This window comes from Chrysochloris asiatica, unplaced genomic scaffold (genome assembly GCF_000296735.1).
Source record: "Chrysochloris asiatica unplaced genomic scaffold, ChrAsi1.0 scaffold00054, whole genome shotgun sequence".
NCBI classification, from domain to species: domain Eukaryota; kingdom Metazoa; phylum Chordata; class Mammalia; order Afrosoricida; family Chrysochloridae; genus Chrysochloris; species Chrysochloris asiatica.
In genome coordinates, this window is record NW_006408572.1 from 10,289,415 (window position 1) to 10,310,093 (window position 20,679).

Below are 20,679 nucleotides of genomic sequence, written 5' to 3' on the forward strand. Positions count from 1 at the left end.
CCCTTCCCCTCCCTCCTATCCCCTCTTCCTTCTCCCCTTGCCTCAAATGCCTTGGGAGACAAACCAAGATGAAAGAACATTGAGGCTTGGGTTAGTGGACTTTTGGAGGAAGTTTTGGACTTAAAGATAATTAACAGTAAGTTTTTAGAAAGGTAATACATAATACAGTGGTGGTGGTTGTGTGCTGTGGAGTTGGAAATAGACTTAACTCATCTTTCACCCAATTAATACAGTAAAGCCTGTGAAAGCCGACTCAACTATTGTTCACTCCTAGTGTTAGAAAAGTGGTAAGACTGCATCCTGTCAATGGCAGAAAACTTGTAAGACCTGGAAAAACAAGGCAGTCCTGTGGAATTCCAGTCTTACTGGTTTCACTGTAGTAAATGATTGGGAATGTGGCACCTGATCTCCATGTAGGGTCACCTGGCCTAAAACGTTACAAGCAGGTGTTTTGAAGCAGTAGTGCAATAGAGAAGGGCATGCAGGAGCAGTTATTCTGGGATATGCTTGTTTTTGTCACCAAGCTCTGAAGACCAGTGGTCCATAAACTGCTGTGGGACCACTTCACTACAACCAAAAATGCCTTAGGAGACTTGGTTGATGTCATCTCTTGTCATGGCCTCATGTAGTGCTAGAGAGTGGGCAGTGATTTGTTTGCCTGAGTTACGTTACTTAACTACTTACAGACTATTATGTTTAACTCTCTCCAAAATGCTGCAGATTTAGTTGTCCCACGTTTTATTCTTTTACTTAGATTCATATGTTCTCTGTTTAATTGATAACACAGGCGTTCTTTGATATTTTACAGGCTTTCTTGATCATGGATGGTGAAGATATACCAGATTTTTCAAGTTTAAAGGAGGAAACTGCTTATTGGAAGGAACTTTCCTTGAAGTATAAACAAAGGTAATGCTGATAAGCACAGTGAAAATAGGGAAGGGCATTTGAATGTCATGTTTAGTGTGTTTTTAAAAAAAAAAAAAAAAAAAAGAACGTAAAGCTAAATGTAGAGTTTTAGGTTGGGGGTCAGGATTCTAGAAACAACTATTAACATTATTGTTGGGTGTCGGCGAGTCGGTTTCTGACTCAGAGAACCTGCATAGCGTTTCCAAGGAGTAGCTGGTAAGTTTGAACCATAACATTGCTTGTGTTTAAGTAGCATAAAGACATCATAAATCTGTGTGTTATTCAAAGTATTAGAATAATGAGAAAATTTTGTGTCATTTTTGATTTCTTCTGTTGGTTTACTGCATTTTATGCTTGTCACTATACTTGACCGTCTTTGGCCTGCTGTATGTGTGCAAGTTCTGCCTCCTCATTCTGGCCATTTGGAGGTGGCGCTGTGGGTTAATGCGCTGGACTGCAAGCAAGGTCAGCGATTCAAGCTCACCAGCTGCTCCTAGGAAACCATATACAGGGTCGCTATGAATTGGAACTGACTTGACAGCATTTAAAAACAGCGGCAATAAGCTGTTTAGACCTTAGTTCTCTTTAGGCTATAGTATCATCAGTGTCTGCAGCCAACCAAGCTTTATGGGAAGGAGAAGAGCTTCAGGAGTATGAAGCAAGTTGGTAACAGTTACAAAGCCTGTCAAACCTTTCATTGCTATTTCATGGTTCTCACTGAAGCCACTTATGACACTGTGCAGGCGGATATAGAAGGGGTATGTCTAAGGCAGGGGTTCTTCATCTTTTTTGTGTTGTTTTCACCTTAATAGGATTGTGAAACCTATGGACTCTTTCTCAGAATATTATTTTTAAGTGCAGCAATTAAATAATAGGTGAATAAAGGAATGACGGATATCTAAATAGTAAAGTAATTTTTGGCATAGTAATAATACGCTTCTTTATTAAGCGTCTTACATGGTCCGCAACATGCATTAAATTAAAAGATCTAGGGGTGAGAGTAATAACTATCAAAATTTTGAGGAGGTGGTGGTTGTGTGCTGTTGACTTGGTTCTGACTCATAGTGGCCCTGTTTCTGAGACTGTAAAGCAGAAAGCCTAATCTATGAAGTGACTGGTAGATTTGAACAGCTGACCTTTCACAGTTTTGAGGTAGTGATGGGAATAAATGATAGAGCGATCTATAATGACTGTGCTGTGAAAGAGCTGTGATTTCAATTGAACACAGTGGAAGGAGATACTAAGTTTCAGTTACTTTCATAAAAATAAAGATGCATTCCCAACCTGCCCACGTCTGAATTCATGGATTACCACTCAGTTCTATGGAGGAAGAAGTTAATAATACTGATCCATATGTAGACTTTTTGTAAGTTTTGGGGGCTTACAGCTAATTGTCGTGGTGGTAGTGGTTATGTGCTGTGGAGTTGGTTCTGACTCATAGCGAGCGACCTTGTACATAGTTTCTGAGGCTGTAAATCTTTATGGGAGCAGAAAGCCTCATCTTTCTCCTGCAGAACAGCTGGTAGTTTTGAACTGCTGACCTTGCACTTCGCAGCCCGATTCATAAACACTACGTTACATAGAACCCAGAATATATGTTGAGTAAGAAATGCACACCAGATTGTCTGTTGTTGAGTAGACTCAGCAGTAGCATTAAGGAACCCTGGTAGCACAGTGACTGAGGGGTTGGCAGCTAACAGAGAGGTTGGTAGTTTGAATCTATTTATTGGCTGCTGGGAAAAAGATGTGGCAGTCTGTTTTTTGTGAAGAAAAGAAGATTTGGACACCCTGTCAGGCTGTTCTACTTTGTCCTATAGGAATCACTGAGTCAGAATCGACTTGAAGTCAGTAGGTTTGGTTTTGGTTCTGGTAACATTAGCACCAGCCCCAAATAATTGAACTGATAACGGATAACCTGCAAGGTGATGCTGTGGTTCATATTCTAACTTTATCTTTTCTACTTTGTTTCTGATTAGCTTCCAGGAAGCTCGAGATGAGCTAGTTGAATTCCAGGAAGGAAGCAGAGAATTAGAAGCAGAATTGGAGGCACAGTTAGTACAGGCGGAACAAAGAAATAGAGACTTGCAAGCTGATAACCAAAGATTGAAATATGAAGTGGAAGCATTAAAGGTAATTGTAGCAGTTGAAGTTAGTGTCTAATGTGCTGAGTTGTATTAAAATGAGAAATCTTATTTTTCAGGTGGAACTTTAGAGTAGCAGACAACAAGAAAATATTAAGAGTCTTAAAGTTAATTTTTGAGTGAAAAAAAACAATTTTTTTTTCATGGACCATAGAAAAGGTTTATAGTTAGGAGTTCTCTTAGAAACTTCTTCTTAGGTATCAGTTTTCTAGCTACAGTGTGCCTAACTATGTAATATTTCATTGTAGTTCTTTTCAAAAGCTGCTTGATTGTTTTGACAAGAGATTGCCTCATTGTGCAATACTTTCAAATGACATTTATATGAAATCATTTAATAATTGGTGTTAGCCCATTCCATTTTGGAGTAGTTTGGGTTAAGCATTCCTTCTAAAAAGGGATTTTGAGGAGTAAATGGATTAACCCCTTTGTTGCTCTTCACCACATGCCAAAAAAATGCTAAGAGGTGTTTCTGTGTTTGGAGTGTGGGTGGGTAGGCTGGAAGGTGGGGAAAAGAGGCAGAAGGAAGAAATTTGAATTCTGAGAGGCAGTTTACGTCTCTGTACTTAACCCTAGCCTGGATTCAGTCTGAGAACCAACTTGAGGTTTTCTCATCAAGTTGGGTGTTTTTGAGTGCAAGGTTTTATTTCTTTTTAGAGAGCTAGTATTAGATTTTTAGTAGATATCTTTCTGAAAGGAAAATGGTTGATAATCTAAATGTTTCTGAGTCAAGGCACTTAGAATATGTCATGTAGTTTTAAGTACTGTAAAAAAGATAGGGACTGTCAACTGAGATTGTGGGTGAATTCTGTGTGTTTTTTGTTTGTTTCCCTTGAACTTGGATTGCATGCTTAATTAAAAACTATATGTTATTGACACATACTTTCTTCCCTATCCTCATGTCTTTAGGAGAAACTAGAACATCAGTATGCACAGAGCTACAAGCAGGTCTCAGTACTAGAAGATGATTTAAGCCAGACGCGGGCCATTAAGGAGCAGTTGCATAAGTATGTGAGAGAACTGGAGCAGGCCAATGATGACCTGGAGCGAGCAAAAAGGTAGCTAGCTGAATGATGTACCTTTTGTCAGAATAAGCAAAGTTGGGATCAGTGATTAAGATGTGTGTCTTCAGGCTTACCTAGATCTTGGTCCCAGAACATTTCCTTTTGGTATTGCATGTCATCTATAACTCATTGATTGTAACTAACCAAAAATCCTCATCTCCCCAGAGAGAATCCTTTATCTCCCCTTCCAAGCTTTTCTTTTTCAAGTTTTCCTTTTTCTTGTGCAGTTGTTAGTTCTAGAAGGTTTTCTTTTAATCTCATCTCATTCATTCCTCCATCTTCCCTCTATATTCTGAGTACTACTGTGCTTTTTGTAGGTTCATACATCTTATATCTGAATTTGACAGTCATCACCCAACTGAACTTTGTCTCTAAATTTTTACTGCTTGTTTTCATTCTCTTCTGTTTAAAAGTGACAGATGATTTATCTCAAATAGAGCATTCATTATGATTTTGCTCAACAGCCTACAGTGGATTGCTGTGATTTTGCCAAGTAATTCATGTTGCTTTATAATTATCCCTTGGTATTTCTTTCCTTAATGTTTATTGATTGACTCCTAAGTACATGTCAGATGCTAGGGTTGAGGTTAGAAACATAGGCTACTAATTGCCCTTAAGGGGGTGTCAGGTATGCTTTATGATAAATACTGTCGTCAGTGGAGTGTGTAGGTTGCTACAGGGCTTAGAGAAGGAACAGCTAGCATTCCTAGATGAATTGGAGAAGCCTTTGCAGACAGTAGATCTTAATCTGCAAGGAAGAATAGATGCTAACCAGGTGAAGGCAGAGGTTCAAAGACAGGCAGGACAGTGTATGAGATACTGCTGTTTCACTGTGATAGACGTGTGTAGAGACATTGTATCCAAAGGAGATGAGGCTGGAGAGTGGTTGGGCCAGGTTATGAAGAACCCCACTGTGTCATGCTTGAAAGTCACTCTACAGGCAGTGGAGAGCTCTCCTTATGATTCTCTGACAAAGGGGAGTAGTACCAGATTTCAGTTTGAGAATATTAAGTAATAGGAAATGGGGAGGAGGAACTATGAAGACCATTGAGAAATAATCCAATTGATAAATGAAGAATTAAGCTACTGGCACAAGGCTGGAAAAAGAAATGCCTTTGAGAGATATTTTGGCAGTTGACAAGACGTAATAAAATTGGTCATGGCATTAATAGTACTAACTTGAGGGCAGGGAATTGCATTTCTGTAGTAGATAGCCCATAGTAGATGTGTATTAATGTTTATTGAATAAGTAAGATGAGAAATGAAAGAAGAAAAGGGTTGGCAGGATATAAATGAATTTGAGGAACTAATTCCTTTTTTAAAGGAACTTTAAGAATACAAATCTGGTGCTCAGAAGGGAGTTTCCAGCTAGAGATGTGCATTTGGGAACCTTTAGCATATAAGTCAGTATTTCTCAAAACATCCTTCTCAGAATTAAGTGTATGTGTGGTGGGTTGTTGTTGCTGTTGTTAAGTGCTGTCAAGTCAGTTCCAACCCATAGCAACCCCGTATAGGGTTTCCGAGGAGCAACTGGTGAGCTTGAACCGTCAGCCTTGCAGTTCAAACGGTTTTGCAGTCTGGTGCATTAACCCACAGCGCCACACCAGGACTCCTTTTATGTGTGGTGGGTAGCTTGTTTTAAATGCCCACTTCGGGCATTTATAACGTGCCAGACTTTAAAGAGTTAGAAACTTTGAAGCAGGACCAGGGACTTTGCTTTTTAAACAAATTCCCTGTTACTATTTATATACCCTGTAACTACTGACAAATTTTCTTCCTGAAAAGGTACATTTTATTGTGTTTAAAACCCAATGGCGATTATGAAGTGTGTAATAAATGTCCTTCCTTTAAGGAACTTTAAGAACTTTAGATGGGGATTTAAGAGAATAGACTATATTGGATGTCCCCAAATGATAGTTGAGATGCTAAATGCCACTGGAGGTCAGAAAGGGATGAGATCATTCTCTTTGAACTGAGCCAGGCTGGCTAGGTCAGGAAATGGCAGGAGATAAATTAACAATTCCCTTTTGTAGTAGTTATTTGCACTTGTTTCTTATTTAGTCTGTGGATTCTAATTTTTCTCTCTCTTTTTTTTTAGAGCAACAATAGTTTCATTGGAAGATTTTGAGCAAAGGCTAAATCAGGCTATTGAACGAAATGCATTTTTAGAAAGTGAACTTGATGAAAAGGAATCTTTGTTGGTATCTGTACAGAGGTTAAAGGATGAAGCAAGAGGTAAAATTTATAACTTAAATATATTTAACAGGGTCACTATGAGTTGGAACCGACTCGTTGGCAGTTAACAATAACATTACCATAATATCCCTAAGCCAGAGTATGAAGTAAGCTTAAAAGGAGCTCAGTGTCCCTACAACATCGGGTCTTTCCTCCTCCCACCCACTCACCCCTGTAACCACTAATAAAATATGATATTTATACATTTGCATAGCACTGTAGGATAAGGTTGGTTTGAACTTCAAGGTCAGCAGTTCAAACTCACCAGTCACTCCTTGGAAACCCTATATGGGGTCGCTATGAGTCGGGATCAACTCGACGGCACTTAACAACAACATGCATTTACCTATTCTGGGTATTCCAAGTAAGTGAAATCGTATAATATTTGCCTACTTGCAACTGACTTATTTCACTCAGCGTAATGTTTTCAAGATTCATCCATGTTGTAGCATGTATCAGGCTGTCATTTTTTAACATAAGTAAATATTCTATAGGCTAGTTGCGTGTTGTTAAGGTCCCTTGACTCATAGAGAACAATCCTATTCATAACAATGAAACACTGCCTGGCCCTGCACCATCCTCACAGTTGTGATGTTTGAACTCATTGTTGCTGCCACTGTATCAGTCTGTCTTGTTGGCAGCCTTCCTCTCTTTTGCTCCTTCACTAAGCATGATGTCCTTTTCTAGGGTCTGGTTCCAAGTATGTGAAATGAAGTCTCGCCATACTCGCTTCTAAGGGGTATTCTGGCTGTACTACTTCTAAGACATTTGTTCTGATTGTCTATGGTACTTTCAATATTCCTTGCCAACACTATAATTCAAATGCTCCGTTCTCCTATCTTCCTTATTCACTGTCCCAACTTTCACATGCATATGTTGTTGTTGTTGTTGTTGTTAAGTGCCATCGAGTCGGGTCCAACCCATAGCGACCCTGTACAGGGTTTCCGAGGGTGTAAATGAGGCAACTGAAAATACCATGGCTTGGATCAGGCGCACCTTAGGTCTCCAGATGACAGCTTTGGACTTTGTAAGAGGTCTTTTGCAATTGATTTGATGGTTAAATGTCATTGAGTTGGTTCTGACTCATAGTGACTCTGTGTAGGATAGCTGAGGAGCAGCTGTTGGGTTTGAGCTACCAACCTTATAGTTAGTAGTCCAGTACTTATCCTATAGTGCCTGTTGTTGGTAAGAGCCATCTAATTCTGACTCATAGCAACCCTGTATAGAGTTTTCGAGGAACAGCTGGTGGGTTTGAACTGCCTATCTTGCGGTTCGAAGTCCAGTGCTTACCCTACAGCATCACACCAGGACTCCCCTGTAGCATATAGGGTGTGTGTGTGTGTGTGTGTGTGTGTGTATGTGTATATATATATAGACTAATGTTTCAAGTTGGGTTGATTCCAACTTATGGTGACCCCATAGGACAGGCAGGACAGAGTAGACTGTTCTTTAGGGTTTCCAAGGCTGTATAAATTTTTATGGAAGCAAACCTCTACATTTTTCTCTTTATCTTGTGGAGTGGCTGGTGGGGTGAAACTGCTGACCTTTGGTTAACAGCCCAGTGCTATAACCACAGTGCCACCAGGGCCCTTTATAAGTTACATGTTGTTGTTAAGTGATGTTGAGTCCGTTCCAACTCATAGTGACCTTGTATAAGGTTTCTGAGACTTTTTAAATCTTTGTGGGGACGGAAAGCCTCATCTTTCTCCCTCAGAGTGACTGATGGCTGTGAATTGCTGACCTTGTGTTGTGCAGTCCAGTGCTTATCATATGGAGCCACTGTGCTCCCTTGTGTTATATGTTATTAAGTGCCACTGAGTTGGTTCTGATTCATAATGACCCTGTATAGGATTCCTGAGGAGTGGTTGGTGTGTTTGAACTGCCTACCTTTTGTTAGGATTCCAGTGCTTGTCCTACAGTGCCACATGTTATATAGCATTTTTAAATTCTGAAATACTGTTCAGAAATAGAAGACAGTTGTGTAATTGAAAGCTGTTAAATGGGAAATTCTGTTTTGAGAAGTAGTAATTTAGGAAAAATGTCAAATGGCATTTTAGATGTGACTTTGCTTGATATATCTGCTTTCCTTTGTTTGCAACGTGTTTGCAGATTTAAGACAAGAGCTAGCAGTTCGGGAAAGACAACAGGAAGTAACCAGAAAGTCGGCTCCCAGTTCTCCAACTCTAGACTGTGAGAAGATGGATTCTGCAGTCCAAGCGTCACTCTCTTTGCCAGCTACTCCTGTTGGCAAAGGAACAGAAAACAGTTTTCCTTCCCCAAAAGGTGTGTAATATTGTTCCTTCTCCACGCTATGGTGGGTTATCAATTTAAGATAATTTGTTAGATGAAGCAGGAGCAGAGAGTGAGCGGTGATTTCCAAAAGTAGAGAATCAAATGATTGTATAGCACAGAGCTAAAATTTAAACAACTTAACAAATTGGGTTAAAAAAGATTGGTAATATCTAATATTACTAAGGATTATACCACACAGAGTTGCTGATGTTGTCATGACTTTTTAGAGAACATTTTGGTAGGATCTATACGAATCGGGCTGCGAACCTTAATGTCAGCGGTTCGAAACTACCAGCTGCTCCGCGGGAGAAAGATGAGGCTTTCTACTCCCGTAAAGATTTACACCCTCGGAAACCCTGTACAGGGTCGCTATGGGTCGGAACCGACTCGATGGCACTTAACAACAACAACAATTATGATGAAGACCTAGCAGCTCTATTTTTAGGAATGTCTTCTCTAGAAATACTTGTCTAGATAATTAAGGATGTGTGTCCTTGTAGTGAGTTTTTTTTTTTTTTTTTGTAATGATGAAACATTAGATGTTGGTGAATGGTTAAATAATTTATAATATCTTCACTTTATACTGTGTCCATAGTTTGGAATACTATATTGATTTTGCACCAAGTATATAGTACTTTGTAACATCAACATACTCAAGTGTAATGGAACTGCAAGTGTAATCACTCAACTTTTTTTTTCTTCTTTCTAGCTATACCAAATGGTTTTGGTACCAGTCCATTAACTCCTTCTGCTAGGATATCAGCACTAAACATTGTGGGGGATCTCTTACGAAAAGTAGGGGTAAGCATTTCATTATTTATTGCTAATGTTTTCAAACTGCCAAGGTGTTCAATTATTTCTTCATTTGAATTATGGGAGTAAAAAAAGGTTACATTCCAGTGGTAAAGGCTATAATTAAACCAAGAAGTAAAAGCCTTCAGTGATTGGCGAGAGTGGTCCAGACACAGACCTCCAGGGCTTCAGCTTGCCGGGGCCTCACTAGAAGGTCTTGTGCACTGAGCTATTACGTTCCGACTTGGGAGTTTTTCCTGTTCCTCACTCTTGTTTCTACATGATGACCCCTCCATTTTTTTGTCTAAAGTATTTCCTATAGCCCCACTGTACCTTCTACCACCTTCTAATTTACTTTTTTGTTGCATCTACCATTCTTCTGGTCATTCCCTGGCCTTTTATGTTTGTAGGATGTTATAATTTTTGGCTCACGGTGTTATTTCTCTTAGTTTTGCCTTTTTCTTACTGTATAGTAAGAAATAGTTTGATTTTGAAATATTTAACTTGTTTTTCTGTTTATTCTGATTTTTGACTCTGAAATTATTAAGAGTAGTAGTTGTTGATGTCACGTGCCATTGAGTCAGCTCCAACTCATAGCGACACTGTGTAGAGTGTCTGAGGAGCCAATGGTGTATTTGAACCGTCGATTTTGTGGTTCAAATCAACATTGCAGTCCAGTGCTTATACTACAAGCACCACACCTGGACTCCAAAAATTAGTGAATAGCAAGTGCTGTTTTATAATAGCAAGTGCTGTTTACCCCATAATCTTGGAGGAGGAGGTGTACTCTGTATTTGTGCTCCTCAAAGGAGAAATGTTTCAAGCATTTTGTTCTTAAATCATCTGTGTCACAGTTGACTTGTTTGCCTCAGCATTTTTAATTGCCTTTCTTTTGTGGATGGACAGAACGTGCCTTTGCTTTGCTTTGTGTCTCCTCTCATCCATTTATCCATTTAGTTTTCGTACTCTACTATGCTTCTGGGGCTGCTGGACATAGGTCACTCTGGTAACCTCCAGTGTACTGCTGGATCAGTTCTTCCAATGCCTGCGCCTCCTTGCCCCCCATGCCATCTTCTGACTTTGCTCCTGGTTTGTTTTGCAGTATATGGAAAATGTATCCGGAAATGGTGCATGAAAGTGTAACTTTGACTTCTTGCATAGTTCATCCATTTACCTGAAATCAATCTTCCAAATGTCATCAAAATCCTTGCTGTTATCTGCCAGTGCCCCTCACCACGTCCATGCACCTATGACCCTTTCTTTTTATACTTTTTTTCACTACTTAGTCCACCAACTTAAACTGGGGTCCCCAACCCCCACTTTTACATCCTCTTCTACTGAGCAAATCAAGGCCATCTGACTTAAACTTCTTTGATTTCCTCTCTCACCTCCTGTTACAACCTTCCTCTGTTTGCAGCCATTCTTCCTCTTTGTCTCTGTGGTAAAAGGATCGTATTCCTCTTCATGACTAATTTGTCCTTCTATGCTTTGGATTCTGTTCCTTTCAGCTTTCTCATCACACCTTTATTCCTCCTGTAGCTTCAGCCTCTCTCTTTACTGTATATGTTAACACTGATGTGATATTTAGGTGGTACACATAAAATATACATCAAATATATAATTTATGTAGTTTGTATTACATACTATATTTTCTGAGGTCTCAGTCTTTTGCAGGAGTAGAAAGCCTCATCTTTCTTTTGCATATGACTGGGGCTCAAACTGCCAACCTTGTGTGCAGTCTAGTGCTTATCCTATAGAGCAGCCTCGGACACTTTATACAGGGTTGCTATGAGTCAAAGCCGACTCTACAGCACTTAATAACAACAACATGTTATACATTCTGTAATATTTTAGTGTGAAAAAGTGCAAATAAAAGTAGCCCTGCTCTCCTTTTACTCTATATCTCTCTTGAACGCTAATCCTTTCCTTCTCAGTTCTAGAAGTGTCTGTATTTGTTGAGAGCACTCTGTCTGCTTACATGTTTATTCCCTGTGGTCATTCTAGTCTGGGTGTTCATCCTTGCTCATGTCCCTGAAACTGCCCAGCCCAATGGTTGCTATTCTGTCTGAATTTTACCTGAAACAACACTGACTTTTTTTTTTTTTAATTACATGTGTTCTTCCTCTGCTTTTCTGATTCTGTTTCATGTTCAGCTGCCTTTCTGTCTATTTATTCTTTTACTGTTGGTTTTTCGCTTGCCCAATCTTTCTATGTTGGTTTCACATTGTTTATAACCAGGATTTCTCTGTCAGTAGGTGTAGATAGTTTTAAATATTTCTCTCTAGACTCTCCCCTTCCCCCTGAGCGCTAGGCCCACTGTTGCTCTTGGACATCTTACTGACTTGCACATACAACTTGTACCTGCTCTAGCATAGATGCTCAGCACACATTTAAATGAATGCATGTGTGTCTTGAATATGGGAAATGAATGGCTGTGTGTTGCTATTGTGTGTAGATTTAGCAAGTTCTGAAATCATTCTTATTCAAACATGATATCTTTCCGTTACTGTTTCACTTGCTCATGTGCTTTTATCATAGGAAATAAGATAAGGAAAAAGAAGTTTAAGTCAATCTTTATTGCTGTTTATTAATAGCACTTATTGAAATGATTTGGGGAGGAGGTACAAATAGGAGTCTAAAGTGAAGTATGAGGGAACTTCACAAAGTGTCAGAAACTTTCTGAAGTCCCTCGTATATATTGTCTGTGGATTTAATTTATCTCTGCATTCTTCATCTCTTTAGTATAATGTATAGTATGAATGGGCCCTATTTTTGTTTATTTTGTGTGTGTGTGTGTGTGTGTACGTGGATTGAATTTCCTTTTGATTGTCTTGATTTGGCCCAAGTGTTTCAAGGAGTTGATGATATCTGTTTGTGATGGAAATACCAGAGACAGTCCTGTTCTCTCCTGGCCATTTGTTCCATAATAGACCGAGCACTGGGCAGGTGCTATGGTGACAGGTGCTAAATAAGGAGGTCAGTGTTATGGAGCTGCTGGCATTTTCAGGTGGATTATTTCATTATAAACAAGGTATCAGTTAGGCAGTTTACAGTGTACTCTTAGAAATAAAATAGCTTTTCATTGTATATGAGGTGTTGTAAATGCTCTTACCCATTCTGGTTTACTTGGAAAAACAAAACTGAAGAACCCAGACAAGGAATTGACTGCCATTAAAAAAAAATCTTAAATGATTCTTTATAGTACTTGCTTCCCCCAACACACACCTACACACAAGTCAACTTGCCAACCGGCCAGCGATCCACAACTGAGAAAGAAACAGTGGATGGCCCAGAGACCTGAGACCTGGGATTCAGCTCTGCCCACCTGTGCCAGGTTTCTTAGTTGTTAGGGAGGCTTCTGTCTGCATCCTTAAGTAATGTTTACAGGGATAAACATTTTGAGTTCATTAAAGACAGTCAGCATAAACATTTATCTTTCTACTAGAAAGGCGATTGATTATGATTAAATAACACCATTATCAACTGAGAGAGCGAAGGGGACAAGGTCTTGAAACAAATGTTTTGTAATGCAAATTTTTATGTGATTGTTTTTAGATAACCAAATCATTCTGTCTTCCTTTTTTTAGGCTTTAGAATCCAAATTAGCAGCTTGCAGGAATTTTGCAAAGGACCAAGCATCACGAAAATCCTATATTTCAGGGAATGTCAGCTGTGGGGTGATGAATAGCAACGGCACAAAGTTCTCTCGTTCAGGGCATACGTCTTTTTTTGATAAAGGGTAAGTCCTGGAAATTTTAAATGATAATTTTTTAAGTAGTAAAGTTGCAGATTATAAGTCTGTTTATAATAGCTTTGAACATGTAAGCTCAGTTTGAGAAACACATCTTGTCATTGTTGTTAAGTGCCATCGAGTTGGTTCCGACTCATAGCGACCCTGCATAGGGTTTCCAAGGAGTGGTTGGTGCGTTTGAACTGCTGACCTTGTGGTTCAAGCTGACCAGTGCTTTATCCTACAGCACCACGCCAGAATTCACATCTTACAGGACATGAAAACTCTTGTTGCCTTATATTCCCTGTGGAGTCTGTTGCTGTGGGAACCCTCAGCATGAAGTTTTTGCCAGGAAGTAAGTAGTGTCTTGAAGGGCAGCAGCCATAGGCTCTGGAGGTTAAGATGGCTGTGATACCATCTCTCAAGGTGCTTATGAGCTAGTAGACTTCTTAGCAAGTAGTTTTTAAGGGTAGAAGAGAACACTGTGTATGCAAATTGCCACATACTTTGTGAAGATCTTAAAATCTAAAGCATGTAAGAATTTAGATACTGGGTCAAATACAGATTTGGAGGTAAAACTTTTATATGATGTATAAAGTTTAAAGAAAAAGGTAAATGTTTTGTGTTAGTATTATGCACACTTTTACATCTTGTATTATGTGCATATAAAACCATATTTTTATGTATCTGCTATAGGTTTTTAAAAGCACACTGATGAGATAATATTTTAAATATAGCTTAGAAACCTGCCTATCTTGATTTATATTGCCAATAACTTTCTGTCAGTATAAATGGTTCACCCTCATTTTAATTGTTTTGATAATAAAACAAGATATGAAGCTTAGAACCAGATTACCTGGTCCATAATCTTCTCATCACCTCCCAATTCAGAATGTTTGCATCTCTCAGTAGTAAGCGTTCTCTTAGATCTATAGTTGGACTCAACGCATTCAAGCCTCAGCACAATCTTCATTGTAGATTTGGTTTTCTTCGAAAAATTGACTTAGTCTGCCCATCGTATCCACTTTGCTCTATGCCATAACACTGCTTTCCCTGGGAATAGAGAAAATCTTTGCCTTTCTAGTACTGTGTCGCTGTGGGTTTGGTGCTGGCCACATTTATAGAAAGTCCCTAGTAGGTTTTAGAGACATTTACCATGTTTGCAGGAATGCTACGTGTATGCCAAGGAACTTTTTTTTTTTTTTTTTTAAACTGCATGGGTACAGGTGGACCTTAAATTCAGTAACGAGTTAAGACCCAGTGGTCTGGGGAGAGTTGAGGCACCCTTGTTTCTATCTCTGCTTCAAACTGTAGAGGCATTTTCACATTTTTCTACAAACAATAGTACAGCTACAACTCTGAATAATTTTATAATTTTGAAAAGGAACTTGTGTGTCTGTTTTCCTCACAATGATGGCACATTCACAGTCCATTCTAAAAAGCTCTTTCTATCCACCTTTGTAGATGTAGTGTTCTGGTTAATCTCTGGAGTGTACACATTTCATTAAGTGCATATTTCGATTACAAGCACACATATTGTTGTCCTTAAGAGCCATCGAGTTGGTTCTGACTCGTAGCAACCCTTATGGGGTTTCTGAGGAGCAACTGGCGAGTTTGACTCCTGACCTTGTGGTTCGTGGTCCTGTGCCAGTCCTATAGCGCTAGATATAATTTTATTTTTTTTTGCATTTAATTTGTACAAATTTTATATTGTAATATTTGTATTAAAAATTAAATATTTTTTTTGTGGGCTGGCCTTTGCTCAAATGCTTATGTGATGATTGGTTTGTGTATACGTACACTGAGACATTAACCTCTTGACTTGAGTTGTCTTTGTCCAGTTGCCATATCCCTCAAAAGAATACTCATGTGGGTTTTGCTGTGTTCTCTATTTGCTGGTGGTTTTGTTTAGATTCTGGCTTCAATCTGGCCGCCTGGCCTTTCTTCCTGCTGGACTACTCACTAGATAAAAACCAAATGATGTATGTTGTTGTTGTTAAGTACTGTCAAGTCGGTTCCACCCATAGCGACCATAGGGTTTCTGAGGAGTGGCTTGTGAATTTGAGCAACTAACTTTGTATATTGCCTACAAAAGGCAGGGGGGAAAGTAGTCACCTCCCTGCTCCATGATTAAATCTGGCAGGTTTTTGAAAAACAAGAACAAAGCCAGTTATTACAGAAGCAAGTCTGGAGGTACGGCTTATCATTTCAGCATGAGAAAATGCTCCCACTTTAAGAAGCCTAAGGAGCATGGCTGCAGCACTGTCCCTATAGTTTCTCTAGTGCCACTGGAGACCTTAGAGGAGGCCTGAAAGTGAGAGTACATGTGTGCCTGCTTACATGTATGTATGTATGGAGTATACCCCCTGAAAATCATCAGGATGGTGAAGTCTTATTGCATAAAGCAATACTCACATATCTAAGTACGTGAGGTGTTTAATTCATATGCCTCGTAAATATATTTAACTTTATCTGATTCAAAAATATATTTAAAATTCTGGCAGAGGGTTTCACAGAATCAGGATTTTATCTAGTCTCTGGTATTTGCTGGTCCCTAAACTGTGGGTTGCTCTGTTTTCCCATCCACTAATAGTAGCCCGTCATATTACTACTTCTCTACAAGGGTGTAAGTGTTGTGTGGCATACAGTCACTAGAGCTCTCTCCAAAGCATTCTTCCTCTCCGTAACGTTTATCTCATTTCTTACGTACCCCTTACCATAGTTTTTACACCCGTCTGATGTGTTTGGGGCTCTGTATAGGTGGGCTGTATAGGGAATGGTGGGAAATAGTATTTGTGTTACTGTTTAATGTTTTTTCCTTTTTTTTTTATTAGGCAAGAAAAAGTCATATTCCCCACGTTGTTCATGGGTAACTGAATTTGTTTGCTGTGTTCTTTCTCATTCTGTCAATCACAGTGTGTGGTGGAGGACACTTTAACTGAAACAGAAATTGAGTTTACTAACTGCATGGGGCTGACTCAGCTTTAACCAATTTATAGCCCATGAGTGAGCGTTCAAGTTCCTGTTTGATGTGATTGTACTGGCAGTCCCTGGGTTATGAACATCCAATTTAAATCAACCCGGAATTATGAACCCACCCCTGTTAAAGCTATTGTATTAAAGATTCAAGATGCATACAGTTATTCATAATTACAAACAAGTGCTACTTTGAGACACACATCAAAATATGATCATTACTATTGTATTGTTATGTTAAAGAGGTTTTTAGTATAGCTGGAGGTGTGACTTTAGTGTTTTTTATGCATGGAATGGTACACTAGATATTGTATACTAAGATAAACATTTGACTAACTGACGTCAGATAGGAACTGTACGTAACTGTTGTGAAATAGTACCAATCCATTTTAAAGATACATTTAGGAACAGAACTTGGGCATAATCTGGGAACTGCTTGTATACCATTATTAGCTGTTCAGAACAAAAGCGTATGAGTTGTGGTCCTGGGATGGTTGTGGGTAGCATGACTGCTGGCCCTCTTGATGTAGGCTGAGGTGCTGCTGTAGCGGTACTGCTAGGAGTGTGGGTGGGAGTTGAGGGTCTCTGGCAAGCCGTGGGATCACATCTGACTGTCTTCATGGTCTGAAATTCTTCTTGTCACGCAGTGTCTTGTTTTCTCAAGTCAAGTACTTAACATAGTGCAGCCTTGTTGCGGTACGGGGAAGGAGGGGGCCCCTCTAGTATTCTTACTTATTCTTACTGCAAATTAGAACAGTAGATGGGGGCCTTACGTTTCAGAAATGTTTCTCAGTTTTCAGAGCCTGGACTGAGGATTGTAGCTCTGAGCTTCCATGTAAACAAGGAGCCTGGGGGTCTGGAGTGTGGCCGCCTGCCTCTCTGAATTTGTTCCAGGCCAACCTTGTCTTTTCCCTACTGCCCCTTTAGGTGTGCCCTTTCTTGCTGCTTTGACTGATGAAGAACTTTTTTTTTTCCTTTGGTGTATTTATTGTCTGACCAGCTTCTAAATGTACTTTTCTCCCCGTCCCCTCTTTTTTTTGGTCTATTGCCATGGTGCGATTCACCTTAGCATCTTTTCTTAGTGGTAAGATGATGAAATTCCATTGGTTGGAACCCTGTACTAGATGAGCCCCACATCTACCTGTTATCTCTCCATTCTGCCCTGTGTTGTCCACTGGGACATTTCCCTTTGGTTTTTATCCTGCTCTCAGAAGCCAGGTGTGGTGCAGAATGAGAGGGTCTTTCCTCACCATCTAGTTTCCAGAAGTAACCTCTAGATTGAGAAGCCCACTGAGACCATCAGCTTTTTTCTCCCTCTGATCTTTGACTTCCCACTTCATGACACAGAAAAAAGGTACTTGCTGGGACCCCATCAGGTTGTTTTCTGTACTCCACCCATCTTCAAATCAAGAGTCCTCATTTCTGACAACATCGAAAAACTGCTTTTCTAGTTACTTGTTCTCTGTATTTGTCCTGACTAGAGCTAACCTGTGTGCTCACTGAGTGACCTCTGGGGACCTAATGCCTAATGGCAGTCTTGCTGGGTGACTCAGGCTAATGATAGTGCTTTTTTCTTGCTTTGGTTTCCCCGTTGATAATAACAGTAGGATGGAATTTGCTATTTTCTAAAGGCCTTTCTAGCTGGAAAATGCTAGAATCCCACCCTAAACCTCAGTGGAGCCTGTGGGACAGGTGTCAGTCAGGCTCTTCCACAGTACTTCCTTTCTGCTGAGTTTTGGGGACTGTCTCCAGTGCACTTGCCTGGCTGCCATGGTCTGTGAGGACAGGGACTCTGATGACCCCACATTTGGGAAGCCTGCCTGTTTCTCCTTGAGGTTCTAGGAGAAGCAGGTTTTGGTGGTTCTGGAAATAGCCAGATAAACGATAGACTTTTTTTTTTTTTTTTTAATGTAAATTGTTATGATGAGGGTCACTGTGACAGATGAGACTAGGTCCTGCCCCCATATGAGGCGCATGAATGTACCCTTGGGAGAAATAGAGATGTGAATGTCGTTTTCAAGTGTGATGCTGCTTAAAAATTAGACTCGGCCATAAGAAAGGGGAAAATGCTGTAATCTGGATACTCATCCTGATGTGGGAAATGTATAACAGGGAGTCACATGTGTCAGAGCTGCTCTTGCTGCTCCTGGTCTGGGTGGAGAAGGCTCGAGTTCAAAATGGAAATACATATTTACACATAGGAAGGTTACTTTCTTCAGTTAGGGGTCTGAGTCCTGTAGGGTTTTAGACACTTTTATCAATGCAGTCATTTGTCAAATCTCTTTGTGTGTCTATTTCCACGTGTGTCTCCCCTTAGGTCTGTGTACAAAACAGTTATCTTTGTGGGGCTCGTGTGTGTCTGCCCTTTTCTTTGAAGGGAACCTCTCCACATGAATCTACGTTGAACTTCCTAGACCCCTCCAGTGAGGGGGTGGGCCCAGAAATGGGAAAGTATGGGGGGAAGGCTGTATCCCCCAAATTATTAGTGGGACAGAACTTCCTAAGAAGTGTTTTCACTAGAGGAAGACTACTGTGGCCTCCTGAGAGAGGTGCCAGGTCTTGCACTCACTCCCTGGCTGCTTCCCGACGCTGCTTTGTCAGGGGCTGGGCTGGGCTCTCTGCATCATCACTGGGGCCAGCATGCGTGTCTGACTGTAGGCACTCGTGCTGGCCTGGCCTGTTGCTCTGAGTCTGCAGAGTCTACTTATCTGGCTTTGCATACTAAACCGCTTTTAAAAGTTATTTTTTCCACTTATTAAGGTATTTATGTATCTTGTTTATTGTATATTTAGGAGATTTGCAAAAATAATAAAGTATAATGAAATGAAACTCACCCACTCTCAGAGGGAAGAAAAGTAATTTTTGTTAAAATTTCCTTTTAGAATTTAATGAAGTTAAAAGATAATGGCAGTTTTCCTTGAACTTTTTGAAGGCCCCTCGTATATTATTGTATGTACATATATGTGTGTGTATGTGTATATATATGTATACACACAAACATACACACACAACCATAGATTCTAGATAGTTATGTCAATCTAAATAGGGTTATATTCTAGAATCTAGAATGCACATTTTCTTATTTACCTACATCATTCAACATACAGTTTGGCAACCTGCTTCTTTTCCAACTTAGCAATAATTCTGAATATTTTCCCATGTTATTAAAGTCAGTAGTGTGTGTGTTTGATGGCTGTATAACATTTCATCATTTAGTGTTATGCTTTTTAAATGATGATTATTCAACTAGTTCTCTATTGTCAGGCATTTAGGCCTGTACTATAGCAAAAATTCCCACAGGTGGCTGCAGAGGCCTGAATGAAGTTGCTGGGAGGAATCCCCCAGCTCATCACCTCAGGTCTCAGGAACTTTTCAGTTCTCTGCCCACCTGCTTTACAGGCATCACTCATCCTGGGGCCACCAGGGGTCTTCTGTGGGCCAGGAAGAGGGATAGTTTCAGAGAGCAGATCTTTTAATGTGGAATTTCCCACTGTGTGTAGAGAAATTTTAAATGACAGTCTCTCTTTCTCTCCTTCCCTCTTCTCTGCTCTGATCACCCCACAGGGCAGTAAACGGCTTTGACCCAGCTCCTCCTCCTCCTGGTCTGGGTTCCTCCCGTCCGTCATCAGCACCGGGGATGTTGCCTCTCAGTGTGTGAGTGCCCTCCTCCACTAACCCAGGACACCCACGCCTCACCCCTCGGTGCCTGGGCCCAACCCCGTGCCCCTCCATCTGCCTCCTGGTGACTGGCAGATGGCAGGCTGCATGCAGTGATGGCTGCTGGGCCCAGCTCCAGGACTCTGCGCGATATCAATACTGGCTATTTTTTCTTCTCGCCGTAGTGCCGTTGGTTTCACATGATTGCACTTTTGTGGGTCACGAGGTGATACAAACGTGTATTACTTGGTTACTGGATGCAGAAGTACCCATTCATCACATCGCCCCATATCCCCCACCCTGCTCTGCTGATAGGACTTAATGGTGTTTAGGACACTGCACCTCTTCTAGAGTTCTCCCGTAAGTCAGGTGGATGTATACCTGTTCCTGAGCTTCCACCCAAGCATCTTCAGTACTCATGATCATGTGTCTCCCAACTCCACCTGCAGTCTGGGCCTGAGGTTGGGCTTGTTTCCGGAAGAGAGTAAGGAAGCTCACTGAGCTAGGGAACACATTCTGCACCTTCTGATTTGACTTGAGCGGTTATCATTCCATAGACTTGCCTCCCAAAGCAGCGGATGCTCATCTGAGCCCAGATAGCAGGGGCCCTGGACCTCGGCACACACGGGGCTGCGCTCTGTGCCATCTCCTCCCCCGTGCACCTCAGATTGGGGGAGAGGCTGGCTTCTTCTTCGTCAGCTTCCAGTCCTTGCACTGAAATGCCACCTTGAGAGCACTGCTGTGTCTTCGGAGGGCCTGTGCAGTTGTGTTAGGGAGGGCAGACTGACGGTCGGTGGTGGTTCCTGTGCATCCTTTGATTACTCTCATGCTGCATTTACTGTTTACATTTGTTTTATTGTATATAGGTTTGTAAACATTATTGCCCAAG

At 40.6% G+C, this 20,679-nt stretch overlaps 1 protein-coding gene across 2 annotated transcripts in view; it reads left to right on the top strand.

Annotated features, from left to right (window-relative positions):
- The window catches only part of NDEL1 (nudE neurodevelopment protein 1-like 1), a 30,857-nt gene extending 10,786 nt beyond the window's left edge, over nucleotides 1–20,071 (top strand). The window contains exons 3-10 of one of the 2 annotated variants that reach the window (XM_006863412.1): nucleotides 809–906; nucleotides 2,883–3,036; nucleotides 3,954–4,102; nucleotides 6,207–6,343; nucleotides 8,453–8,626; nucleotides 9,345–9,436; nucleotides 13,015–13,166; nucleotides 19,698–19,791. In XM_006863412.1, the coding sequence (XP_006863474.1) occupies nucleotides 809–906; nucleotides 2,883–3,036; nucleotides 3,954–4,102; nucleotides 6,207–6,343; nucleotides 8,453–8,626; nucleotides 9,345–9,436; nucleotides 13,015–13,166; nucleotides 19,698–19,791 (1,050 nt within the window). Of the gene's footprint in view, nucleotides 1–808; nucleotides 907–2,882; nucleotides 3,037–3,953; nucleotides 4,103–6,206; nucleotides 6,344–8,452; nucleotides 8,627–9,344; nucleotides 9,437–13,014; nucleotides 13,167–19,697 lie in introns of both variants that reach the window. The other variant, XM_006863413.1, reaches the window with a different exon arrangement.
- Nucleotides 20,072–20,679: the final 608 nt, after the last annotated feature.